General features: G+C 39.8%; 1 protein-coding gene and 1 long non-coding RNA gene across 3 annotated transcripts; one reads left to right on the top strand and one right to left on the bottom strand.

Moving 5' to 3' along the window:
- Positions 1-1398: 1398 nt before the first annotated feature.
- LOC117458099 (uncharacterized) lies at positions 1399-25039 on the bottom strand. Its single transcript, XR_004553401.2, has 5 exons — positions 24980-25039; positions 24711-24777; positions 19024-19130; positions 2686-2832; positions 1399-1785 (listed from the first exon to the last, which is right to left on the bottom strand). It is a non-coding gene; the product is annotated as an uncharacterized lncRNA (long non-coding RNA).
- On the top strand, positions 7359-18699 carry LOC117458779 (cornifelin homolog B-like). 2 transcript variants are annotated; one of them, XM_071205419.1, is made up of 5 exons: positions 7359-7433; positions 12590-12683; positions 14086-14200; positions 17145-17299; positions 17885-18699. In XM_071205419.1, the coding sequence occupies exons 2-5, from the start codon at positions 12612-12614 to the stop codon at positions 18005-18007; spliced, it is 465 nt and encodes a 154-aa protein (XP_071061520.1). In that variant the 5' UTR covers positions 7359-7433; positions 12590-12611; the 3' UTR covers positions 18008-18699. The 2 variants fall into 2 exon arrangements, with proteins under 2 accessions (XP_071061520.1, XP_033955331.1); XM_034099440.2 differs by lacking the exon at positions 7359-7433 and having other exon boundaries at positions 12378-12683.
- Positions 25040-26275: the final 1236 nt, after the last annotated feature.

Below are 26275 nucleotides of genomic sequence, written 5' to 3'. Positions count from 1 at the left end.
CTTTAGTTCCACCTGGAGTAAATCCACCAGCTACCCTGCAGTATACAAAGTACTTCAGACTAGCTGCACCTTCACCAGTTTTGAGAACACTTTCATGATCAATCATTATAAAACATATCATATATATTATTCTGAAATGGACCAATCTGCACAATGACTACTTTTACTGTCGCTACTTTAATACTTTTAGTTGAGGAACATTTTGAATGCAGTACTTTTACTGTAACAGACTATTCCTACACTCTGGTGCTTCTACTTTTACTGTCGCTACTTTAACTATATTTTGATGATAATACTTTTGTACTTTTATTTGAGGAACATTTTTGATTGCAGGATTGTTCCTACATTCTGGTACTTTTACTTTAACTCAAGTACAAGACCCGGGTACTTCTACTTTTACTCAAGTACAAGATATATACTTATACCACCTCCGTTTATAGCCTATGAAAAAAACTAATAGAAAACGAAGGCTAAAGCTAACGTTAGCAGATAGTGATGCTAGTTTGCTAGTTACGTTTGCTCAACGATAATATTGCGACAGAAAAACTTTTCAGTGCACATCACGCTCTGCCGCTCCCACAGGGAGCTCTGCTCTGAACACCTGAACGGCCCGTTCACAGACTTCTGGCGTCTTTTCTGTCAACAAGCCGAGGCGCAGCGGCAGTTGCACTCCCACTTGCAGCCATGCTTCTCGTTTTCTCACATGCTCTGGCAGCTAGCGCGTGGCCGCGTGCACGAGAGGGACTTAGAACGTGCTTGAGAGGAGCGGGACTGCAGGCACGGCTGCAGGAAGTGGAAGCAGAGCGCTGAACACACACGGCTCTTATTAAAACGGCGCTTTTTCACGGGAGTACTTTTCCCCGTCATTCTTAAAGTACCGATACTAATGAAACGGAGGAATCGTACCGTTTTTAACGGCAGGGTATCGCGGTACCTTTCAAGTATCGGTACACCGTGCAACACTAATTATTTTCTATAAAATTGTTCTGCAGAACTTATAACATTAATTTACGGGAATTATCCTTAAAGATTTTACAGGAAAACACTGTAATTTTACAGATTTATCTGCTCTTTTTACAGTCAATAACCTTTAATAAAAGTACAGCACTAAAACTTCTACGGGCGAAAAACCCGTAAAAAAACAGTCAAATGACTGGCAGCAGCGGCTGCCAAACAAAAACCATAAAATGAAAGTAAAAATACTTTAACTGAAATAAAGTGCAAAAGCAATTAGTATACAGAAATTGTCCTTAAAATTTTTAGAGGAAACTTTCCTCTCTTTTCAAAATCCATTGTCTTAAAATGTTACATTAAAATATCTTACATAAAGTTCTGATGAGAAAAACAGTTTTTTACATTTTTTTTTTTATTAGATTTGTGTGATCAAACTCTAAAATAAATACAGAACCTAAAGTTATACAGGGAGAATACTGTTATTTTACAGCTTTCTAACATTTTCCAATCAAACAGGTTCAACAAAATGACATCACAAAATGTTCTGTAGGAAACAATTACTCTGAAAACTTAAAATATTTGTAGAATTATAGTACAACTAATGAATACAGTATTTCATATTTAAACATCATACTTATAAACAGTAGAAACAAAAAGTAAGTTGAATTTTTTAAGATTACTTTGAAACATTCTCAACTGAAAATAACTGGTCCTGATGGAGAGAGGTTTTGGTCCTGACGGAGAGAGGTTCTGGTCCTGATGGATTGTGTTGAAGGCAGAGCTGAAGTCCACAAACAGGATCCTGGCGTAGGTTCCTGCTGTGTCCAGGTGCTGGAGGAGGAAGTGAAGTGATAACTATTAGTAAACCATAATGATGGATGTTATTATCAGCAGCTGCCAATAGATCCCCTAAATCTTGTATGATGGACCTTTGAAGCGCACACACACACACACACACACACACACACACACGTTATTGAGAGCATCCCAAGGGCATTGATTATTTCATAAGTTTAGAAGGGGGGAACATAGTCTAACAACAGTTAGCTTTTGTTAATTTTACCTCGAGCCAAACTTGTGAGACTTGTTTCTGAAATCCCTTTCTCTTAAAGTGAATAAATAAAAAATAAAACAATGGAGGTTACCCTAAAACTGACCACTGGATTGCTTGTCTAACATGACCTAGTCCATAAGTGAGGTAAGGGTGGGAACAATCAAACGCACCCTCCCAGGCACTGCGTGTTAGTGAAGTACAACTGGGATTTCGAAGAGGAAGATATGCTTGGTCAATTCTTAATAAAAAAGAAAAACCAACAAATTGAGCACTTGAGTTTTCATTAGCAGCGCCTAGCTACAGCTGCGGAGCTTCGGTCAATACCACTAACAGTCTATTTCCTTAAAATGGTACATATCGATGAATCTATATTTTCATCTTCAGGTGATTGAATCTGCATAATGTCCCTGTACAATAAGATTCGAGCATTTTGTAATCCAGTGAGGAAATTCAAGACCAGTAAATATTGATTGATTAAACAACACTAAATAAAATGTTAGTGTTTTCTTCAAACTCAGACTCTCTGCTGCGGCTGTACCTCAAAGACAAAACAATTGTCTGATGATCTTTGTTGAACAAGGTCTGATTGTCCTGTACTTGTACAATGTGGGGTATTTTTAAATACTTTACTAAAAGACATTCAATATTATGTTAGACACAAGTTAGTTATTACTCACATATCAAAGTCTTTTCATCTGCAAGATGGAAGAATAGCTGGGTGCTGCCTGGAGAGACTGATGAGAGGGACACAGGCTGGCTTCAGCAGCTTTCCACACAAAGCCATCACATCTTCTCTTCCATAGTCCTCACTGTCCACTGGTGCTCTGTCAAAAGAGTGAACATCACAGCTGTCATGTTAACCCTTTGTTACACAACATACAACCAACATGTGTCAAAAGTGATCCGAATTAGTTTAATTGTAAATGTCTTTGCAATAAATTACTTTAACCATTCAGGATTCCGGGTATTCCTCAATTAACCTGTTTTGGATCAACACCAATTCTAATTTTTATTTTTCCCTTTCTTACTTTTTGAATAAAAATCATGTTTGCATCACTGCACTTCTAATGCACAACATGGGTCAAACATTACCCGTATTCTTTTGTTATGTTATTTCATGCATGGCTGAGTGTTTCTTTACTATACATTTTCAAAAATAATTAATTTTAGCACTGATTTGGACCAAGCATGTATGATGTAGTAATACAAAAAGTATTTTGGTTCACACAGTGTGACATTAGCTAGTCATGTTAGCTTGTAATATATAGAGCAGAGCTAACTAGCAACTTAGCCGAACGTTAGCGGTTAGCTGTTTATGCTATGCTAGCTGTTGGCTACTGAACATTAACCAACTAGATTCCGCTGTAAGAAAGCTGTGAAACTTTACATTAAGCTTGGCGACAACACTGTGACACCCCGCTGCATGTTTATGTGTAATTCTCCCGTGTTGCACTGCAATAAACTGTAAGCTAACGTTAGCAGGGCTGTTACACCAGGTTTCCCGGGCGCAACATCTTGCAAGAAACAGCATCTCAGGGCTTCTTAACATTTAACAAGTTGTTAAATGTTAAGAAGCCCTGAGATGCTGTTTCTAGCAGGGCTCTCAAGTCTCACGCATTTGGCGTGAGACACACGCATTCCACTCCATTCACACGCTCACACGCCACACCTTGTATTTCTCACGCAGAGATTTCTTTCCAGGGTACCGCCCACCAAGTTGCGCCGCAATTTTGTAAACAAACTAGTACAGAATCACTGTAGCCACGCATCAACCAATCAAAAGAATGTAAGCTATCGAACAGCCAATTAGAAAATAACATGGCTGTATCCGGATAGGATTTAGACATTCTGCCCTATACTTTATAGACAGTAGTGCTGTAGCGTCGACGCGTCGACTTCAAAATATCGTCGACGACATATTTCCGCATTGACGCGTCGCTACACACACGTGGATGTGTAAACAAAGCAACAAGCAGTTCGCAATCGCACTTCAAACACAATGGAGACTGAAACGGCTCCCACCTCCTCCTCACAGGATTGCGCACGAAGCCCTCAAACGAAAACATCTCGCCCTAGGTCTTCAAAAGCATGGGAATATTTTAAAGTTAGTCCAAAACGCAAAGATATTGTCATTTGCAGTCTTTGCCAAATGGAGTTGGCATATCACACAAGCACCACGGCTATGTTGGAACATTTAAAGCGGCAGCTAGCTGTGGTGGCTACCATTTGCTCTCCGATTTTTACATAAAAATGGAATTATGGATTATAAATTCAATAATTTTTTTATACATAGACGTTAAAAACCTATGGATTAACCGATTCAGCCGCATTTTTTCTCATTTTAATGCCATTGAACACGTCTTTTGATCAGATTGACAGCTACGGTGGTGAGACGATCTCCCTAGAAGCTCTGTAAAGGTACGTGTTGTGATGACTGTATTTGCTTCCCCTGTCGCGAGTCCGGATCACTCAGTGATGATACTATATACCTACATAATCTGTGGAGTCTCAGCTTTAATCGGATATTTTATATATGCAGCTACGATAAGTAATAAGGGTACTTTTATCTTGAGTTCTGTGCCAATGTCCGTTAGCATTTTTCGCTCATGGGTCATTTAGATGCTTCTTATGAGACTTGTGTTTTGTTTTGGTAAACATGGTTTGTATCGTCAGTTAGCTGAGATTATTTCCATTAATCTGGTATAACACATTAATAGTTTGTTAAATATTAAGATCCCCTGAGACACAGTATCGTGTAAAAAAAAAATGTTACATTACGTTTTTTATGAATTGAACAACAGAAAAATAATCGACTAATCGATCAAATAATCGCCCGATTAATCGTTTTCGAAATAATCGTTTCCCCCCAGCACTAATAGACAGGTAAGGGTTTCAACATTTTCCAGGATTTCAATACTTTGATTGAATACATTAATCAGTTCTTTACACATGGTGCTCTTTTTAGATTTCAGGAACTACTACCTTTCCATGGGCCGGAGGAACAGGACAAGGTGTGTGAGGAGTTCCTGGAATATCAGCTGATGGATATCCCCATGCCCCAAGATCCCACCACCTTTAATGTTGAGGAGTTTTGGGGGAGTATGTCCTCAATCAAGTGCAAGGTAAGAAATATTTGGCACCACATGACATACACATAATCAATTGAAATCAAAAGCAAAGCATTTGAGTAATAGAGTCTCTTGGTTCCTTTTTTTAAAGGTGACCGGTTTGAGCCAGTTTGGGAGGCTCACTAAAATAGCTCAACTTGTTCTAGTGCTCCCTCACTCTAATGCCAACGCGGAGAGGGTTGCCACCAACACCTACAACAAAACACACACACACACACACACACACACACACACACACACACACACACACACACACACACACACACACACACACACACACACACACACACACACACACACACACACACACACACACACACACACACACACATCCCTTCACTAAGAATGAAATAAATATGTTTTTATTTGTATGAATGTATGTGTCATTTATCAGATAAGACCACCGTCCCCACCCAAAGCCCCGCCGCTGCCAAAATCTCACTCTGAACTCTGTTCAAAACTTGAGAGCCCTGCAACCTAGTAATGATGCATACCAACTTAACGGGAAGAAACTCAGCTAACTAGAAGAAGAAACGTAACCTTAAATAAAAAATAAAACATTCACAAACTAATGATTATCTAAATACATATTTAACTCCATTACAGTTGCAGGACTCACCATATCTCAAGTCTTCTGTTCTTTGTTGACGTCCCGATGCTCATATTTAACGTGTAGATGTAAAATGATCCCGATATTAATCCATAAACTCCTGCAGCAGACACACAGACAGCTGTAGCTCGCAGGAGGAGACCCGCTCAAACTGACGTGGATGTTTCAAATGTGAACGACAGGCACGGACAGTTATCATTGGCAGGTTTCTTTAATTACGTTTATATTAACCAATTAGGAGTGTTGTGGACTCATTCCAAACATGCCTGACTTGTCTGCCGTGTTTTGGCTGAATTCTATTTCAAGTGCCGTAGCTCTGGCTGCCGGCCAGAATCCGAAAATGATACATTATACTGTAAGACTAAGGCTTATTACTGTATATTGACCAATGAAAAAAAAAACACAGCAACAGAACACATAAATAAAACAAGGATAACTGTGACTTATTGTTGAGTAAATAACAGTGTGTGTTTTAAACCTGGGTCCTCCCTGCAGAGATTTCTCCAATTTCTATGATTTTTTTTTTTTAATGATATTGTCAACTGTAGATGTTTACAATATAGTAAGTTAGGAATTTAATATTTATTTGCTTTTGTTTCAACATTGGATATTTTGTGTTTCTGGTGGATTCAATCAAATATTGAGAAAATGATTTATGTAAAAGTGTACTCCTTTGACCTGGCTGCTACACCTCCTCGGACGCAGAAACCGCTGTAAGTAATAATCTTGTTTAATTAGACTTCTCTATTTCAGTTATTCTACTCTGTATAATTGTTCTGTAGTTGTTGTAGCTAAAAGGGCACTTTTGAGAGAATTTAAATCTCAGATCTGTCCACGTGAAACTGTCACTGCGTCCAGTTTCTGTCTGGGCTGCATTTAAATACGCACCCCTCTGCGTTGATTGTGCGTGACGTGTAGAAACAGCTGGAGAAACCAGTTCTCAGCTGACAAAGCAGTTAAATAGCGGTCTCAAAAACTAGTTAATTCAGTGTACTCCCTTGACCTGGCTGCTACACCTCCTCGGACGCAGAAACCGCTGTAAGTAATAATCTTGTTTAATTAGACTTCTCTATTTCAGTTATTCTACTCTGTATAATTGTTCTGTAGTTGTTGTAGCTAAAAGGGCACTTTTGAGAGAATTTAAATCTCAGATCTGTCCACGTGAAACTGTCACTGCGTCCAGTTTCTGTCTGGGCTGCATTTAAATACGCACCCCTCTGCGTTGATTGTGCGTGACGTGTAGAAACAGCTGGAGAAACCAGTTCTCAGCTGACAAAGCAGTTAAATAGCGGTCTCAAAAACTAGTTAATTCAGTGTACTCCTTTGACCTGGCTGCTACACCTCCTCGGACGCAGAAACCGCTGTAAGTAATAATCTTGTTTAATTAGACTTCTCTATTTCAGTTATTCTACTCTGTATAATTGTTCTGTAGTTGTTGTAGCTAAAAGGGCACTTTTGAGAGAATTTAAATCTCAGATCTGTCCACTGAAACTGTCACTGCGTCCAGTTTCTGTCTGGGCTGCATTTAAATACGCACCCCTCTGCGTTGATTGTGCGTGACGTGTAGAAACAGCTGGAGAAACCAGTTCTCAGCTGACAAAGCAGTTAAATAGCGGTCTCAAAAACTAGTTAATTCAGTGTACTCCTTTGACCTGGCTGCTACACCTCCTCGGACGCAGAAACCGCTGTAAGTAATAATCTTGTTTAATTAGACTTCTCTATTTCAGTTATTCTACTCTGTATAATTGTTCTGTAGTTGTTGTAGCTAAAAGGGCACTTTTGAGAGAATTTAAATCTCAGATCTGTCCACGTGAAACTGTCACTGCGTCCAGTTTCTGTCTGGGCTGCATTTAAATACGCACCCCTCTGCGTTGTCGCCCATCAGCTGTAGAGAGTTAACTAACTAGAGGGGCGTGGCACCTTAGCTGTGAGAACTCAGCAATCAGGCGTCCATTTAGGCAGCTGTTTCTTGAGCGTCAGCGGCAGCGTCAGACTGCCAAAGACATTGGAGTCCTGCGGGAGTCCTGCGGGAGTCACGAGGGTGGCAAAGAGGAGGCAAATCCTACTCTAATTTGAGCTAAGTATCACTGGTGTCTTATTCTTATTTTTCTTTTGTTTAGCTTTCTAGCCCCTCATGCTATAATCATGTGTATTTTCTCCATTCCTGTTCATGTGTCTTCTCGCAATTATCACTGGCCCCGTGTATCTCCTAATCGCTATAACCGGCCCGCTCTCGTCTATCCCACGTGCTCCACTGAGATCCAGCACCTAGTTTCAGGTGGCCTGTGGAACTGCCAGTCAGCTGTTCCTAAGGCTGACTTCATCTCTGGCTACGCCTCCCTGCAGTCTCTGGATTTCCTTGCTCTCACTGAGACGTGGATTACTCCATCCAACACATCCACCCCAGCAGCTCTCTCCACAGCATATTCCTTCTCCCATACACCCAGACCCACTGGCAGAGGAGGTGGCACTGGTCTCCTGCTCTCTCCCAAATGGAGCTTTTCCCTCTTCAAGCTACCTAACTTCACTCCTTCCACCTTTGAATTCCATGCCGTCACTGTGACCCATCCTATACAACTGACCATTGTTGTTCTCTACCGTCCACCAGGAGCCTTGGGGGACTTCTTGGATGAATTAGATCATCTCCTCTCACACATCCCTGAAACTGGCCCTCCCGCTGTACTTCTCGGAGACTTCAACCTCCAGACGGGGAAGATAGACGAACTAACATCTCTGTTAACCACCTTTGCTTTCTCACTGTCTCCGTCCCCACCGACTCATAAAGCTGGCAATGTCCTCGATCTCATATTCTCAAGGAACTGCACTACTTCTAACCTCTCTGTAAACCCGCTCCACACCTCCGATCACTTCTTCATTTCATTCTCTTTACCCCTTTCCAAACATAACAAACTAATCTCTTCTCATCCTGCACTTGTCCGCCGTAACCTTCGTTCCCTCTCCCCCTCTACCTTTGCCTCCTCGGTGCTCTCAGCCCTCCCTTCCTCTGACTCGTTCCAACTCCTGCCTCCAAACTCTGCTGCAGAAACTCTCCTCTCTACTCTCTCATCCTCTCTGGACTCTCTCTGTCCTCTCACATCTCGGCAGGCTCGTCAGTCCCCTCCTGCTCCCTGGCTAAGTGACGCACTGCGTGCTAATAGAACCGTCCTTAGGGCAGCAGAGCGGAAATGGTGGAAATCCAAACACCGTGACGACCTCCTAACCTATCAGGCTCTCCTCTCCTCTTTCTCTGCTTCCATCTCTCAGACAAAAAGCACTTTCTTTCAAGATAAGATCCAATCTTCCTATTCCAATCCTAAAAAACTATTTTCCATCTTCTCCACCCTCTTGGACCCTCCCAAAGCCCCTTCCCCCTCCTCCCTTCTGTCAAGCGACTTTATTAACCACTTTGAAAAAAAGGTTTACGACATTCGCTCTTCTTTTTCTGACTCACCCCTACTCACCGCCGGATCACCTGAGCCACCTTCAACCGGCACACTAACCTCCTTTTCCCCTCTCTCTCCAAGTGAGGTTCTTACCCTCATTACCTCTGCCCGCCCTACCACCTGTCCTCTGGACCCTATCCCTTCAAACCTCCTTCAGACTATCGCTCCTGATATTCTACCGTTTCTCACCCATTTCATCAACACTTCTCTAACTTCTGGTCACTTTCCAAACAGTCTCAAGGAGGCGAGAGTAAACCCTCTCCTGAAGAAACCCACTCTCAACCCGTCTGATGTTATAAACTACAGGCCTGTCTCTCTCCTCCCGTTCCTGTCTAAAACACTTGAACGCGCTGTCTTTAAACAACTCTCCTGTTATCTCCATCAGAACAACCTTCTGGATCCGCACCAGTCTGGTTTCAAGGCAGGTCATTCCACAGAAACTGCTCTCATTGCTGTCACTGAGGAACTGCACACTGCTAAAGCAGCCTCCCTCTCCTCTGTCCTCATCCTGTTGGACCTGTCTGCTGCATTCGACACGGTGAATCATCAGATCCTCCTTCGCACTCTCCAAGAACTTGGAGTTTCAGGCTCTGCACTTTCCCTCCTCACCTCATACCTCAAAGACCGCACCTACAGGGTTACTTGGAGAGGGTCTGAGTCCGACCCTTGTCAATTAACTACAGGGGTCCCTCAGGGCTCTGTTCTTGGTCCTCTCCTCTTCTCCCTGTACACAAACTCGCTCGGATCTGTCATTAGCCCGCATGGTTTTTCATACCACTGCTACGCTGACGACACCCAATTAATTCTGTCCTTTCCCCGCTCAGAGACCCAGGTCGTCGCACGCATCTCTGCTTGTTTAGCTGACATCTCTCAGTGGATGTCCGCTCATCATCTCAAGCTCAACCTTGACAAAACTGAAGTGCTTTTCCTTCCGGGAAAAGATTGTCCCTCTCTTGACCTAACTATCAACATCGGCCCCTCTGTTGTTTCCCCGACTCAGACTGCAAGGAATCTGGGTGTTATCCTAGATAACAACCTGTCGTTTACTGCAAACATCGCTGCTACAACCCGTTGCTGCAGATACACGCTTTTCAACATCAGGAAGATACGCCCACAGCTGACCCAGAAATCGACGCAGGTTCTGGTCCAGGCTCTCGTCACCTCACGCCTAGACTACTGCAACTCCCTCCTGGCTGGTCTACCTGCATGTGCCATCCGACCTCTGCAGCTCATCCAGAATGCAGCGGCTCGTCTGGTCTTCAACCTTCCAAAATGTTCCCACACCACGCCGCTCCTCCGCTCCCTCCACTGGCTTCCGGTAACTGCTAGAATCCACTTCAAGACACTGGTACTTGCGTACTTGCGAATGGATCTGGCCCTTCCTACATCCAGGACATGGTTAAACCGTACACCCCAGCACGTGCACTACGCTCTGCATCAACCAAACGACTCGCTGCACCCTCGCTGCGAGGGGGACCCAAGTTCCCATCAGCAAAAACACGTGGGTTTGCTATCCTGGCTCCAAAATGGTGGAATGAGCTCCCCATTGAAATCAGGACCGCAGAAAGCTTACACACCTTCCGGCGCAGACTGAAAACTCATCTCTTTCGACTCCACTTCGAGCGATAGAATGACTAACAAAGAACTGCTAACAGAGCACTTATATACTAATAAAGGACTGGCTTAGCCAGTTGAGCAGCACTTGAAACGATTGGCTCTTTGAAACCTGATGTTCTTATATGATTCTGTTTTCCTCAAGGTTGTGTCTTCCTGGTCGAATGTACTTATTGTAAGTCGCTTTGGATAAAAGCGTCAGCTAAATGCAATGTAATGTAATGTAATGTAAAAATGTTTTAATTACATTTTACTTTTTTTTATTTGACGCATTTTTTGACAGTTTTATGTTTACCTTAAAATTACAAAGAAATATCTTAAAGTCTTATAATAGTAATACACTTTTATATTACGAGTTACATATTTAATTACAGATAATACTTTTTATTTTACGTACATCTGCATGTATTTTCTGAAAGTGAAAAAATACTGTAAATATTATATAGTAAATGTACTGTAACGTTATTGTCAAAATACTTAAAATAATGTTTTGGGTTGATAATTTATAGTTAATATCTGTCATTTTACAGGATTTTGCAAGTTATTTAAAAAAACATGATAATTACTATAAACATTTACAGTTATTTCCTGTAAAATTACAATCTTTTTTTACAGTGTAATAGACTGCAAAACAGTCGAGTAGAGTACTGCAGACTCCAATGAGTTGTTTATAACAGACTCACACTAACAATAGCTATTGTTATGTCACTTAGCTTTGATCTTCAGTTGTAACAGATAATTAGTTGCATAACAAAAGTGATCAACGTATACATACAGATGCAGTCACAGAAATTCTTGAGCATTTACATCAGAATACAAGGACAGTGACATTCATTCAGTTTAGAGTTCCATTCCAATATGTTGTATGGTTGTATATGGTTATGTATAGGTTACATAATTTAATTGGTCACATAATCCAGTATACAGTTGTAAAGATTGCAAAGGGATCACCTGTACAGCTTTTGAAAGGAGCTCAGTTCCACAAAATGATGTAGATTACTATGATTTTCTCTATTCCAATTTAAAGACGAGTTTTATATCATTCTATAGAATTTAGTATAGGTTGCATCAGAGAGAAAATGTCATGCATGTTTTCTTTGAATGCTACAGTATAGATTTCTACAGATTTCTATAGATTTCTATAGATTTCTACAGATATGTCATGAGTCGGTTCTGTCCTATATAATTCTTTAGATTGTTATAGTTTTAATTATAGAAGTTTATAGAAAAGTACAAATGTATAGTATTCTACAGAATGATCTAGAGATTTGTATAGTATTCTATAGAATTCTTTAGCATGGCTTACAAATACGACTATGTTCTATAACATGCTATAGATTTCTACAAGATTCTATAGGATTTTATAGATTTTTTTCCTTTACTCACTACAGGGTGTACTTTGAGGGTTTGTGACTCTGCAGACCGTTTACATGCATAAAAACCTTCATAACAAACAAGGGGAAGCATGACATGGGCCCTTTAAGCAACAGTGTCACATAAGTGTCAGACATGAGGTCATGACGGTCATGACATGAATCACATGATGCTCATGCAATAGCCTCACCTTAGTTCTTAGCGGGTGTGGCGATTCAAGAGTATGTGGGTGCCCTAGGAAAACATTCACTGGGAGCCCCTCGAACCAGCTTTTCATCAACACGCACAGCCGACAGCTCCCCCCCCCCCCCCCACTGGAGCGGACAATGACATAATAGCAAAGCGATGTTCACGGAGAGCAGGGCTGACTGGTTTGTCCAGTTTTAACTTTCAGGTGTTCTGTTGTGTGCAGGTATTTATAATCTTAAAGAGATATGCACTTCAGTGCAGACACCGGCTGTAACAGGACGTACGACTCAGAGCTCTCTCAACACACAAATACACAGGTAAGATATTAACTCGGCACTATCATGATAATGCATAAGTAGTAGCTGCTCTATATATTTATATATATAGCGCTTTTATTATTTGTAACCTGTCTGTATTCGTGTCATCTTATTTTTCTCTAATGTAGAGTGTGTGCTTTTTTTATGGATAGCACTAACTAGCACCAACTTTGCTTTAAGGCAATTTGCCATGAAATATTATTCCACCTTTATATCCATAGGTCAGAAAGAAAATACCTTTGTTGACCATTTACAGTATAGATGTGTGTATTCTTCATTTATCTGGTTGGCTGAAAGATGTAACTGTTATTGTCAAAAAACAAAATACAAGAATGTGAGAATTCAAATGGCAGAGGAATTTTGGACCCTAAATATATTGAAATGAAATTGAATTACAAAAATATCCCTGTCAGAGAATTTGAAACATTGAAGGCTAATGGGATATGTTCTAATAGGATTCAAAAGGTCAGCAAGGAAGCCCTATATTACTAAATAAATTCACAGTGATACGTAGACTCACTGTTACATTTGAATCGATCAGGTTCCTTTTCCCCCTCAACAAATCAAAGAGAAACTCTAGAGATGTGGAAAAGGTTTTCTTGACAAAAAAAGCATTTTGTTTGGACAATTTAAATTACCTGACTTTTATTTTCTAACAAGTCACTCAAATGATGACACAGCACATTGTCTGTAATTCCCATCCGGCATGACAAATACTGGTGATATCTGATCTATCGGCAGGCAGTTATTCAGTATCAGTGTCTACAAAAACCCAATTTAAAATGACTTATTTGTCATGGTTACTTAACCACTTGGTTATTAATAGGGAAATCCCACGACCATGATAAAAGTAAATTACATTTATCAAAAGCACTTTGGTTACATTACATTTATTACATGTTATTTAGCTGAAGCTTTAGTCCAAAGTATTAACAATGTTGACCATCAACCTTGTAATTGGTGAAAAACTTGCTCCATCTCCTGAGTCACAGCAGCCCCATTAGCTTGACCTATATGCTTGTTAGACCAAATGCGGTAAAGGTGTATCTGTGAACCTGTTTTTCGCCATGCCAAAAACACAAAAAAATGTCAATACTTTGTCCTCGGGTTAGTATTATATTTCTAACGCTCACATGCTTACAAGCCTCCACCAGAGCAGCACTGGGTGTCCTTCTACAATATCTTATTGAACAAATTCTATTATACTGTAAAATGATGTAACGTTCTAACTGAAACTATGAAATACGTAAAGTATGTGGTGTGTTTTTTTTGTTTCATTCTTGTAGCAAGGGTATTGCCAGCACCTATTTCTTTGTTGCCACTTTGCATATGACTGTATTTTGTACAAGCACCAATAACAAACATTTTTGACATGAACTCTAAGTCCTGGTTCCTCCTTTAGAAAGCCATCATGACTTCCAAAATGGTCATCAGCCAGCCTCAGCCTGTGATGGACGCCCGGGACTCTGATGAGTGGGGATCAGGGATCTGTGACTGCGTTCAAAATGTGCCTGAGTGTAAGTATCTGCACTTCTTCTCTTTATGAGAGAAGTTACAAATATAGTTTACATTTGATTTGTATCTCTTGTGCACAGTCATGCTATGATTATGTGACAAAAGGGCATCGTTTACTTACTCAAAGGGCAAGACGTTGTTCATTTGTATTCTGTAGTTTTCAAATACATTAATCTTTCATATTAGCTGCATCATAAAAACACAGGATTACAGTACATTTTGTCATTTCCTTACTGATTTAATGTGTCATTTTTTGCAACAAACCTACCAATCTTATGTGTCGATTTGAACTCAATACTTCCAAATAATAATGTTAGATACTCATCCATGTTTTATGAAATAACAGCAAAAATACACAGCCAAATCTGATGTAAAAAAAGTGAACCGGAAAGGTAATTGACTTATTCTAATTATTTATTAGTATCTTAAAGGCCATTTCTACTGATCATAATTCCATTGTTGAGGTCTACTAGAATAGATTTACATTGTTCAATGTTCCAAAATCACATTGGTTTCTCATAACAGCATCTCTGTATAGTATGTGTATTCACTCTCTGTCCTATACACGCCCTGTTGGAGCTCCCCCCCCCCACCCCACTCACAGCCTGAGCTCCTTGTGTGTGTGTGTGTGTGTGTGTGTGTGTGTGTGTGTGTGTGTGTGTGTGTGTGTGTGTGTGTGTGTGTGTGTGTGTGTGTGTGTGTGTGTGTGTGTGTGTGTGTGTGTGTGTGTGTGTGTGTGTGTGTGTGTGTGTGTGTGTGTGTGTGTGTGTGTGTGTGTGTGTGTGTGTGTGTGTGTGTGTGTGTGTTGTGTGTGTGTGTGTGTGTGTGTGTGTGTGTGTGTGTGTGTGTGTGTGTGTGTGTGTGTGTGTGTGTGTGTGTGTGTGTGTGTGTGTGTGTGTGTGTGTGTGTGTGTGTGTGTGTGTGTGTGTGTGTGTGTGTGTGTGTGTGTGTGTGTGTGTGTGTGTGTGTGTGTGTGTGTGTGTGTGTGTGTGTGTGTGTGTGTGTGTGTGTGTGTGGCTCCGCGGCTGAGAAAAGATAAGGCTGAGTGTGTGTGTGTGCGGATTGGGTCCATTTGGACTTTGTTACGTTAATAGGACCCAGAAGGAAAAAAATGGAAGAAAAAAACAAATCTCCAACGAGGCCTTCTGGGGCAGCATGGACACGTATTTTCAACCCAGTCTCACAAAAAACGTGTAATAACTACACTTGGGACGTAGTATTTCTACAAAAACGCCTCTGAAATTGTGAGATCCCTACATGTGTTTTCACCATTCATTTCCAATGGCTGGCGTCTATGTCACGTGATCTTCAAATTTCTCCCTGCAGAAAAATAAAACATGGCCGACATTCGTTTTATTCTTGGTGGAAAATGCCTATTTTAAGGTTAGTTTGGCCATTAAAATGCGTTTTGATGTCATTTGATGCGAGAAATATGAGTTGTTATTTCAGATTATGTGTGCAGTGGATGTACATGATCTTTAATTTGCTAGAACTTTATTACAAAAATTACTTCAGGAAATTGTGTCCATTTAACGTTTTCATTGTTACCAAGGTGGTTGCTAGGGACGCTGCTATCGATATTATTTCTGTTATGTTGTGTAACTGTTTAATGGTGTTATCTTTATTGCTACCCCCTTCCCCGTCAATGTATAGTGTTGGTCCACAGCGCAAACGTATTAGTTTAACAAAATCCGCATCTAAAATTGTGGCATACGTAGATACGTTAACTACAATTCCCAGTAGAGACGTGCCATAGAGAACATGTTGCGAAACACAATAGCCAGCATGTGTAGTTCTGGGGACGGGGTGGGGGAGGGGGGGACCCGTTCAAATCCAGTTTTGGACAGTCTGCCGTGGTTCCATCCCATTTCAAGTGCTGTTCGACGTTCGGCGTAACCCTCGGAGCACATTCAAACATCCAATCACAGAGCTTGAGTACTATCACGGGGTTTGTCAAGCGAAGCGGAGAGAATACTTACTTCCGGGTGTAATATTCTCTAAAGCAAGATGAGCTGCTCCAACCCTCGGTCCTGACGGACTCCAACTTGTGTTTATTAATCAAACAAATAAATAAACACAAGGATAATTATGTGTTATTGTTGAGTAAATGGAGAATTGCACAGGGGAAAATAACATATCTATGCCACAATTTTAGATGCGGATTTTGTTAAACTAATACGTTTGCGCTGTGGACCAACACTATACATTGACGGGGAAGGGGGTAGCAATAAAGATAACACCATTAAACAGTTACACAACATAACAGAAATAATATCGATAGCAGCGTCCCTAGCAACCACCTTGGTAACAATGAAAACGTTGAATGGACACAATTTCCTGAAGTAATCTTCGTAATAACTAGCAAACTAAAGATCATGTACATCCGCTGCACACATAATCTGAAATAACAACTCATATTTCTCGCATCAAATGACATCAAAACGCATTTTAATGGCCAAACTAACCTTAAAATAGGCCTTTTCCACCGAGAATAAAACGAATGTCGGCCATGTTTTTTTTTCTGCAGGGAGAAATTTGAAGATCACGTGACATAGACGCCAGCCATTGGAAATGAATGTTGAAAAAAAAGGTAGGGATCTTACAATTTCAGAGGTGTTTTTGTAGAAATACTACATCCCAAGTTGTGGACCAACATAGTTATTACACATAGTTATTTGTGAGACTGGGTTGGTATTTTCTGTGTTAGAGTTGTACTTGCTACAGGGTGTACTTTGAGGGTTTGTGACTTTGCAGACCGTTTACATGCAGAAAAAGCTACATAACACACAAGGGGACGGGTAATAACCAGAATAGCATATGATGGGACGTTTAAATGATTGTGTGCATATTTGTGTGTTTTTTTTTGTCTCTGGGATCTTACAGGTGTTGGTCATTTTTACAATGTTTATTGGTTGCTTATCTGGCATTTGTTTATTTCTGGTAAAGGTTGTTGTGCTTTCTGGTGCTGTCCCTGCTTCGCCTGTAAAACAACCAAGAAATATGGGCAGTGTCTCTGTCTCCCCCTGTTGGACATGTTTGGTTTTGTCCCTCCCGTCACCATGTCCATGAGGGTCTCCATGAGGCAGCGCTACGGCATCAAAGTAAGACACGATTCTCTTTTGTTGGTGTCAGATGGCAGAAATATTTATTATTTGCAATTTCTGTTGATCCACTATAATGTTTTTATTTCATTGAGACTTAGGGAGACATGTCAGGTTACATGATTTGAACTTGTAAAGCAAATGTCCAGAAAGTGTTAACAATCACGAGTGTCTAATTCGACAAAAATATGAAAGTGATATTCAAGATTTTCAACAGCTCAACAAACAACAATTTCATTAAGGGTTAGGACAATGTGTGTGTTTTTTTTTTTTATTCCTACTGACACAATAAAGGTCCACACAATAAACTCTTTGTTAGAGTTGGGAGGAAATCATGGCTTGGGTTTAGAAAGCAACCTTTTGAAGGTTTTGTGGACCTTTGGTAAAAAAAAAAAAAAAAAAAACCTCAGTCCTGGAAGGAAAGTGTCTCTATTTCAGGGTTTTGGTATCCCTACTTTTAAAAAAATTACTTTAGAATTACTTCTAAAAAATACGTAAGAAAGGTAAACAAAGTGTATGAATAATTATCAGAATCAATTATGCAGCCTGTAAATCCTATTTTTCACCTGACTGTATTTCCTGCAGGACACCATATGTAGGGACTGTCTGTTTGCCACCTTCTGTACACCCTGCAGCTGGTGTCAGATGTCCAGAGAGATGAGGAGGAGAAACCTCCAAGTCGTCCTAGTCAGTGCCAAGAACACATGAGTTCTTTCCTGTCTCCTGACCACCACCAAGGCTGTAACATGTTCCATTAACACACAGCCTGCTGCGGCTTTTCTAACACATCTAAACATTATAAATACACTGTACACTGAAGCCTATAAAGAGACGAGCCTACATTGAAAGAAAATAAACGTTGACTTTAATTTAATGTGTTGTGTCAACAGATTTCGCATAACTGCATCATGTTAGTTTGAAGCAATAATATTACGTTAACTTAATATTATTGCTTTCAACCAACCTAATACAGTCATGTCAATGACTGAAAAGCAATATGTGTTCCTGAAAAACTAATTTAATAAAATTAGCTAAAATGATTGATAACTCCCACAGCATAATACGAGTTCTGGCAGCAGGGAATGTAGAAATAAGTTATTTTTGAAATGTATTACACCCCAATTGTTTTATAAGTTTTATGTTTTCTGCCTGAGACGAAAACGCTTACTTTTACTGAAAAAATTGTATCTGATCTTGGTTAAAGGGAACTGTCCTCTGACTTTAAGGCAACTGTTCTTGAAGAGCCTTTATGAATGACATTTTGTTGTACTTTGTTTAAGTTTTGTTTTTAAGCAAAACCCAAGCATGGGTTTATCATCATGACAGTCGTTTTGTAAACTAGTATTGTATTCACATACTAATATTATATCTGACAAAGTTATAATGTATTAAACAGACTTCAATCAATTTAAATGATGTATTTCTATTATATTTGTATATAGAAAATCAGGGTACAGCCATTCCTTTTAAATTACAGTAAGCAGGTTTTACTTTGTTTCATGTTGAGCAATACTTTAATAATAGTTCAGCTATTATCAATAATATCAAATGAATGCCATGTTATGTTGTCTGCATATGTATATGGCACATTGTTAAGAGCAGGTCAAATCACATGCATTACCAAGTGTTCACAGATGGAAAACACACAAAGAGCATATTGCAGAGAAAATGTACAGAAAACACCTTTAATTAAATGTACTTGAAATACTGATGTGACACCGTACCTAGCGGCTAGAGGGAGCCACATTCTTCCCAATGAGCCAACATTTGTTATAGAGGGTTGAGGCCATGTGGGGTCACAGTGGATCAGAAGCATGGACCTGACAACCACCTGCACAGGAGAGGGAAAATAACAAAAAAACCTTACGATAAATGAAGCTTTCCGGCGCTCAATGTCAGTGTTTTAAAGAACGGTTCTGTATTAGCACAGATAGTGAATGTATTTCTGCCTTTGTAAGTTGCATAATGCTGCTTTCTATTATAAAAACACATTTGGAAATTATCTTGAATTAAAACACTGCTAATTTAGTAAGTTATATTCTGTATTTGTCCCCCCAAGTATTTAACAAGAGGCATTTAGGACATGTCACAATTAAGATAAATAAATAAAATAAAACATAAAGGATATGTCTTTAAGAGGGAGGAGCAAAGACATCATCATCATCTACATTGAGAAAATAATCAAGTTTTCAATAACAGATACTCTCAAGTTGCTGGTTATCATGCTGAAATCAAGAAAGTGTAAACAATATTTGTTTGGCAAATTGTTAGTCACTTTTAACTTCGTTTTGTGTAAAATAATTAAAGTAGTTTCGGCCACCAACCTTTATGGAAATCAACAGGAAGTCCGGTTAACTAAAATGTCCGTGCGGAACAATACCCCAACCCATAGATCCGTGGGTGAATAATGTCAATCACCACATTACACACATCCCTTCACATTTACATTTGAATTTATATTAAAGTATTTCGTGAGGCCTTCTAAAATATTTATAAATATAATTAGGGTTGTAGTTGAAGAGTTTGTAAAGGACAACGGCACGTCCATTAATTCCACAACCACACACATGGATTAATATCGATGTAATACATTAATGTAGCCTTTGTGTCTGCTAAAAGAGGTGTCAACAAGCTGGGGCAACAAGAAAATCAGCGAAATTGAGTGCGAGTATTAAAAAATAAATAATTATTATATTAATATTGACAATAACAACCAACCGTCAATGCTATGGGACAGTGGTTCCCAACATTTTTTCCCAAGAGCCGCCCCAAATGACTCCTGTTGGAAGTTGCGCCCCCCTCCCCCCCACACACAACAGCGCTAATTAAAGTTTAAAAGTCTCAAAAATGCTACAACTACTGTCACAAACTGGATGAATGTGAAGTATGTTGTTAAAGGAGGATGAAAGCGTAATTAAGGAGCACTATTGGAGTGACTTTGATGGTTATTGGACTCAGGATTAATTTATTTGGATTCCCGCTGTATGAAGAAATGAAAGGACGGCGCGGAAGTGGAAACAATTCACAAAGGGATTAAACTGTTGCTCAAAGTAAGCCGGATTTTGCCGATGTGTTTATGTGGATTCAAAAGTCGTAAATAATCTACAAAATGGAGGAGACCGTTCTGATCGGAGCAACTGTGACAAATAATCCAACTGAAACCGGCATGGACAATGACTATGTTTTAAAAATGCACACAAGCCTGGTTTGGACACTTTATGGGCAGAAGAAACATTTCTATTAAAGAAAGAATTATACATTTCTGTCTTTTTATGCCTTTAATACTAACTTGAATTTTTATTAAAATTAATGAGTCAATTATTTTTTATATTTTATTGTAATGTAGAGACAAGGCTTTTAGTGACAATCATGTATTGCGTTACAATTATATGTAAAAAAGTTAAAAAAAAAAAAAGTCTAAATATGATATTTGGCCTCAAATCATCTGAGGCCTGGCGCCCCCCCTGCGATCTTTGGCGCCCCCCCAAGGGGGCGTGCCCCCCAGGTTGGGAACCACTGCTATGGGAGGTCTATGAAGGTCTATGGGACGCCCTGCCCGTTGAAAACTGACTCTCAAGGGGTACCCTGTCCGTAATTCCGTGACGGGGAGGGGCCCTGACAGTCCGTAACTGTCAACAAGACAACTGTGACGGGTTGGGAGTGAGAACGTGTTGGTTATAGAGCCAGCTTTTTTGAAAGGAATGGTTGGAGACAAAACCAAAGCTAAAACAGAGCAAATATTGGACTTTATAAGTTGTGGCTATGTATACGTCTGCTTATTGTTGTGCTTTTATACCCTCTTGTGGCCATACAACAAACAAAGGCTGCTTTAAATAACAACACCTGTACTGTGTGGTCAGCTACATACTTGCCAATACCCATTATATTAAAAGAAGATGGAGAAGAACAGATGTATTATTTGTTGTTCAGTTCAAACAATACATTTACGGAGTCACTATCATGTGAAATGTTGTCAAATTATGCCCAATAAACTTTCCTATTAGTCCTGTTTGCACTCCAGCAAAGGCGATCCCTCCCCTCTGCTGGCACACTTGGCCGTGGTGTTCACTGTAAATTGCTCAGTGGGTTGTTTTTAATGGGATTATAATGACAGTTATGGTTTGCAAGAATTGATGTTTGTGACTTTTACGAGGTGTGAGTGAAGGGGCGGGACCAGGCGGCTCATAAAGGCTGCAGGAATGTTAATTGGTCGAGGCCACTGCTGCCCTCTTTGTTCTGCTCTCTCATACTGGGCTTCTGTTGCGCCCCTTACAGGCCAAAGAACTGATTTAAAATCTGTGACTTTAACCCTGCACACCGTCCAACACCCCCCACGCACACATATGTACACAGCTTATCCCACCTAGCCCCCCTCGTTCATCCCCTCCCATTCTTTCTTCTGGGGTTTCCTCCTGAAAATGGACCCCTTTGCTTCTCTCATTTCCTCCATGTTGCTTAATCAGGTGGTTGCCACCCCCCCCCCTCCTCCCTTCTGGGATTGATCCAGTGTTGGGGGAGTAATTTTATCACAGCTTTTTTTTTTTCTTGTGGTCACTTGGCCGGCTGCACTTCAAGCCAGATGAATGTTCTAAGGTGAGGGAGGTTTCCGAAAGCCCAAATGGGATTAGTGTCATTTTTTATTATTTGGAAACATCGAATACATTTACTAAATTAAAAAAGTTATTATTTATTTATTGTTTAGGAATTCACTATGAATCTGAAACATTTGAGGGCCTATTAAGACTGATTATTTTTTCTTATTTTGTCTTTCATCCTTAAATCTTCATGCCGATGATTTGATTTGACTTTGTTTTACCTTGTTTTTAATATTTAACTGTGTTAACTGTGCTTTTGTGATCTACATAATTTCTTTCTTTCTCCAACATACACATTCACATCTCAAAGATTTTGGAACAGTTTGATTAATGTGGTTCACAGGTTGTAATATTTGTATTGCACTTTCGTCCTTAGTTTTACAAAATAAGGTTTTTATGATGTCTTTAACTAATTTCTGTTATTTTCCTAATTTAGGAAGTATATCAGATCTCTCCTTACAACAAAGGACGTTGGTTCAAATAAACTACAGTGTCCTTATAGCAGAAGGCACCAACTTTTCTATATGTGTGAGAATAAAACATCCTCTTGGAAATCAGTTTAAATCTGCTCTTTAAAAAATTATCTTTGTATTATTCAAGTACAATTGTTAAAGCCGAAAAGGATCATCCTTAAAAACTACTTCAGTAGGGAATCCTTAAATGTTAATCAGAGGTCATGAGATGGATTTGAACCTGGAGATCATGGAATCTTCCCGAGTGTCATCCTGTCTGTCGGAGGTTTCCACCATGACAGATGGAGACACCGTCTATCTGTCCATAATTTCCAGGGGAAGTGTTCCTTTCAAAAGACAAGGTTGGAGTTGCAGGGGAGTCGTCTGATAACGGCTCAGGTTAAGATGAGGCGGCAGGGGCAGGCGTAGTCCGACACACGCTATCAGACGACGGGCCTTAGAGCAAACAAACAGCTCTGACCTCTCAAAACATTGGCAGCAGGGAGCAGCTGATAGTGAGAGACAGCTAGGTGGAGGTGGGTGATGTAGCAGTGTGAGTGTGTGTAGGGGAGGCAGGGGGCGGGGGCAAAAGGGCACGCAGGGCAAGAATTATCTGATCCTTCCGTGATCTTAGTGTCTCAGTGTCTATTAAAATCTGAAGGGTGTGTCTGCATGTGTGAGGGGTAGTTATCTTTATGTTTGATGAGTTGCCATGTCTTAAAGAGCTGTTAAACCAAAAATGATTTCCACTTCCCCTGACATCAAGATATTTTGCATCTTCAAAAAAACATAAACACTAGCATTTTCCAATCCTGTTTGAATCCTTTTTGTCTGCATTGACCTTTTTAAACAATGGAAAATAACTTGCTGATAAGCACTATCCATACTTATCAGTTATTATAATTTATAATGTATTAAGCTCTTATGCAGGAATTGGTGTGATGATTATATAGAGCAGCGAGAAGCCTAAATGTGTTTTCCAATTCCTACAATACACTCCTACTCCTAACTATTGCCATTTCATGACAACCATCTTACCATGACGTTAATTTTTGTGATCATAAGCTCTGATTTAGTGTAGAAAGACTAAAACCTAATTGCATTTTTGGGGACTTGGCATGCCTTCTGTGTACATACATTCATTTGTTTGTGACACATTCAGACAAATGAGAAAAGAGAAGGTCAGGAGGTGTAGCAGCAGCAGGGTGAAGGGGAGGAAAGGGTCAACAAATTCTTTGATTACTGAACCTTGTCATTCAGATAGCAGAGGGCTTGAACACTTGGCGAACTCACCGGACAGCAGCGAGGCAGAATCAGAGGACTGAGGACTCTCCTGCAGAAACTGAATTAATTTCTACTGGGCAGCAAGATCTCTACAGTCTCATTAGAAGCTATCTCAATATAAGATAAATAAATAATGAGTAGATTAAGAACCAACCGCAAACTATTGAGTGTTTATGTCATTCATTGAGTAAATATTCCAACAATTGTTAAGGTTCAAGATCTCAGATGTCTGGGTTTGCTGTTTATTTCTGTTTTTATATCATACAAAATAGAATATCTTTGGTTTTTGAATGTCTTGACAAAACAATAACTTTTAAGACATTATCTCGGGTTCTGGGAAGCAGTAATATACATTTTGTTCTAATTGTATTTAGCATTTTATAGACCAAACTAATTGTGAATTGAGTAACATTGACAAAAAAAAGACAAAACATTAATTAGTCAGCCCTAAATGCCAAAGTAAAAAAAAAACCTAACCCTAACTCACCATTTAGGTGGAGCAATAATGGTTGACTTGTATTTATTCAACACTGCTCTTCCACTAGGGGGCATTACTGGGAGTTAAACCAAAACCAGGCTCCTGAAGAGGATCTCCACTGTTGTTAGCCTTGATATACGGCTGCTGGAAACAACCCCTAAGTGAATCTCAAGGTTCATTGAAAGGGTGAATAGGATCTATAACTCTTGAGTGGATGTAGTTGTTTATCTGTTGTGTCGGACAGCGACTTTACAGACTTGTTTAGCTTCAGGAAGAAAAAACAAGTGTGTTACTTTGTTTGGCTTAAAAGACTATAAACACAACACATCTGCTCACCCACTGTCACACTAACAATATTAATACCTTACTACTTATATTTTTGACAATGTGTTTGATTTGCGTCCGCAATTAGGAATATGTTTTAATTAAAGGTTTACACTTGCAAATAAGATAATAATAATAATAAAAATGCACCAACATGTTCAGGTTGTATTTGATATTAACTATAATCTATTTTGGAGAGTGAAATAGGCATAAACGTATTTTACAGTGATATATTAAGGGAGTACTTTAAACAAATAATTATAATTGTGTCATCTTACCATAAAGATATTTTCCATCTCGAATGTCCTCCTCCGCCTCGGTCAGATGCTCCTAGGTCTTTCTGCTCTGTGTGTGACATAAACATTGAGGAAAATTAACATAATGCAAAACAAAAGTAGTCGGTCACACCAAATCCAAGCTTTTGAGCAAGAGATAAAAGATATTCCCAAGAGATTTACTCGATATGTGACATGCCACAGTGACTCCAACATTTGAGATTTGCTGAGAATTATAGTGTCTAACGCTAAGACTGCAGCCTGTGAATTACCTTTCAAAGGCTGCAGGAACTTAAACTTTCCAGAGCAGCTGCATGGAGACTGGAGGCTTGTGTGTGTGTGTGTGTGTGTGTGTGTGTGTGTGTGTGTGTGTGTGTGTGTGTGTGTGTGTGTGTGTGTGTGTGTGTGTGTGTGTGTGTGTGTGTGTGTGTGTGTGTGTGTGTGTGTGTGTGTGTGTGTGTGTGTGTGTGTGTGTGTGTGTGTGTGTGTGTGTGTGTGTGTGTGTGTGTGTGGGTGTGGGTGTGTGCGTGTGTGCGTGCGTGCGTGCGTGTGTGTGTGTGGGTGGGTGTGTGTGTGTCACACCTTTTCTAATCCAGATTTTGGATACTTGGAATTTTTCTTGCTACTGGTAGAGTTTGGCAGATTCTTAACCCAGCTACTTACTAAAGAAGAATTTCCCATTTATTAGCATGAAAGGATTACGAAAAGTCTTATTTGACATGTTTGCCAAGCTATACTGTATATTTGCTTGTTACATCACACCAGAGATGGAACAAAGTAATTGTATTGCAAGTAAAATAAAGTGTCAACCTTTGGTCCTGATGTATTGGTCAATTCCCAAGTCCAAACAACCAATATCCTAACTTCAATTCCAAAACAAGAGTTCCTCCCAAATGAAATGCTAACACCTTTGTAAAAAAATCGGCCCAACATACTTTCATTTAAAATCTTTTGACAAGTGTAATATTTTGCATATTGTCAAATATTTGTGATGTCTAACAGTTTTTGCATCTAGGGTTAAATCAATTTAAAGTTTCGTTTTGCTTCAAATCTCTTTAATTCCAAGTATTCACCATCATTTTCTTGACTAGAATTAAAAAATGTTTATGCCATGCAAACTTTTAATATCCAGTTCGAGACTTCAAAGTTTCTCACAGGTGGCCCCAGATAAAAAAATCGGGACTTTGAAATCTTACGATATATTTTTAGTACACTACACATGGCACTTTCATGTGCCGTCCAGCCATACTGTGACACTATGCAGCTGTCTCTGCATGCAGCACTCAGTCATTATTAAAGAAAATGGGTTGTTTGTTTGGTTTCTTCTCAATTGTGTCACTTCCTGTGGGAGGAAAAGTCCTAGGTAACAAGGCAAAACCTACAATGTCACAATTAGAGAAGAACTTTATGAGGATTTTCATTGCAGTGCAGTCCTGCCTGACCCACGACACCACTAACTACTCTGACCCCCACCCCCTGCCTCCACCTCCCCAAACCTAGACTTTTTGTCACCGTGGTGATTGGTAGACTAAACACCGTGCAATATTCACCAGATCCACAACCCATTG

This window comes from Pseudochaenichthys georgianus, chromosome 14 (assembly GCF_902827115.2).
Source record: "Pseudochaenichthys georgianus chromosome 14, fPseGeo1.2, whole genome shotgun sequence".
Taxonomy (NCBI): Eukaryota; Metazoa; Chordata; class Actinopteri; order Perciformes; family Channichthyidae; genus Pseudochaenichthys; species Pseudochaenichthys georgianus.
Note: the sequence above shows the minus strand (reverse complement) of the source record. Positions and strands in the feature narration are given on the sequence as shown.

Bases quoted from the DNA above. Each gene is read 5' to 3' on its own strand.
- LOC117458779 (XM_071205419.1), top strand. From the start codon at position 12,612: ATGCACTTCAGTGCAGACACCGGCTGTAACAGGACGTACGACTCAGAG. The intron at 14,201-17,144 runs GTAAGTATCTGC...TTTCTGGTAAAG, and splicing joins CGTTCAAAATGTGCCTGAGT to GTTGTTGTGCTTTCTGGTGC. The intron at 17,300-17,884 runs GTAAGACACGAT...TATTTCCTGCAG, and splicing joins GGCAGCGCTACGGCATCAAA to GACACCATATGTAGGGACTG.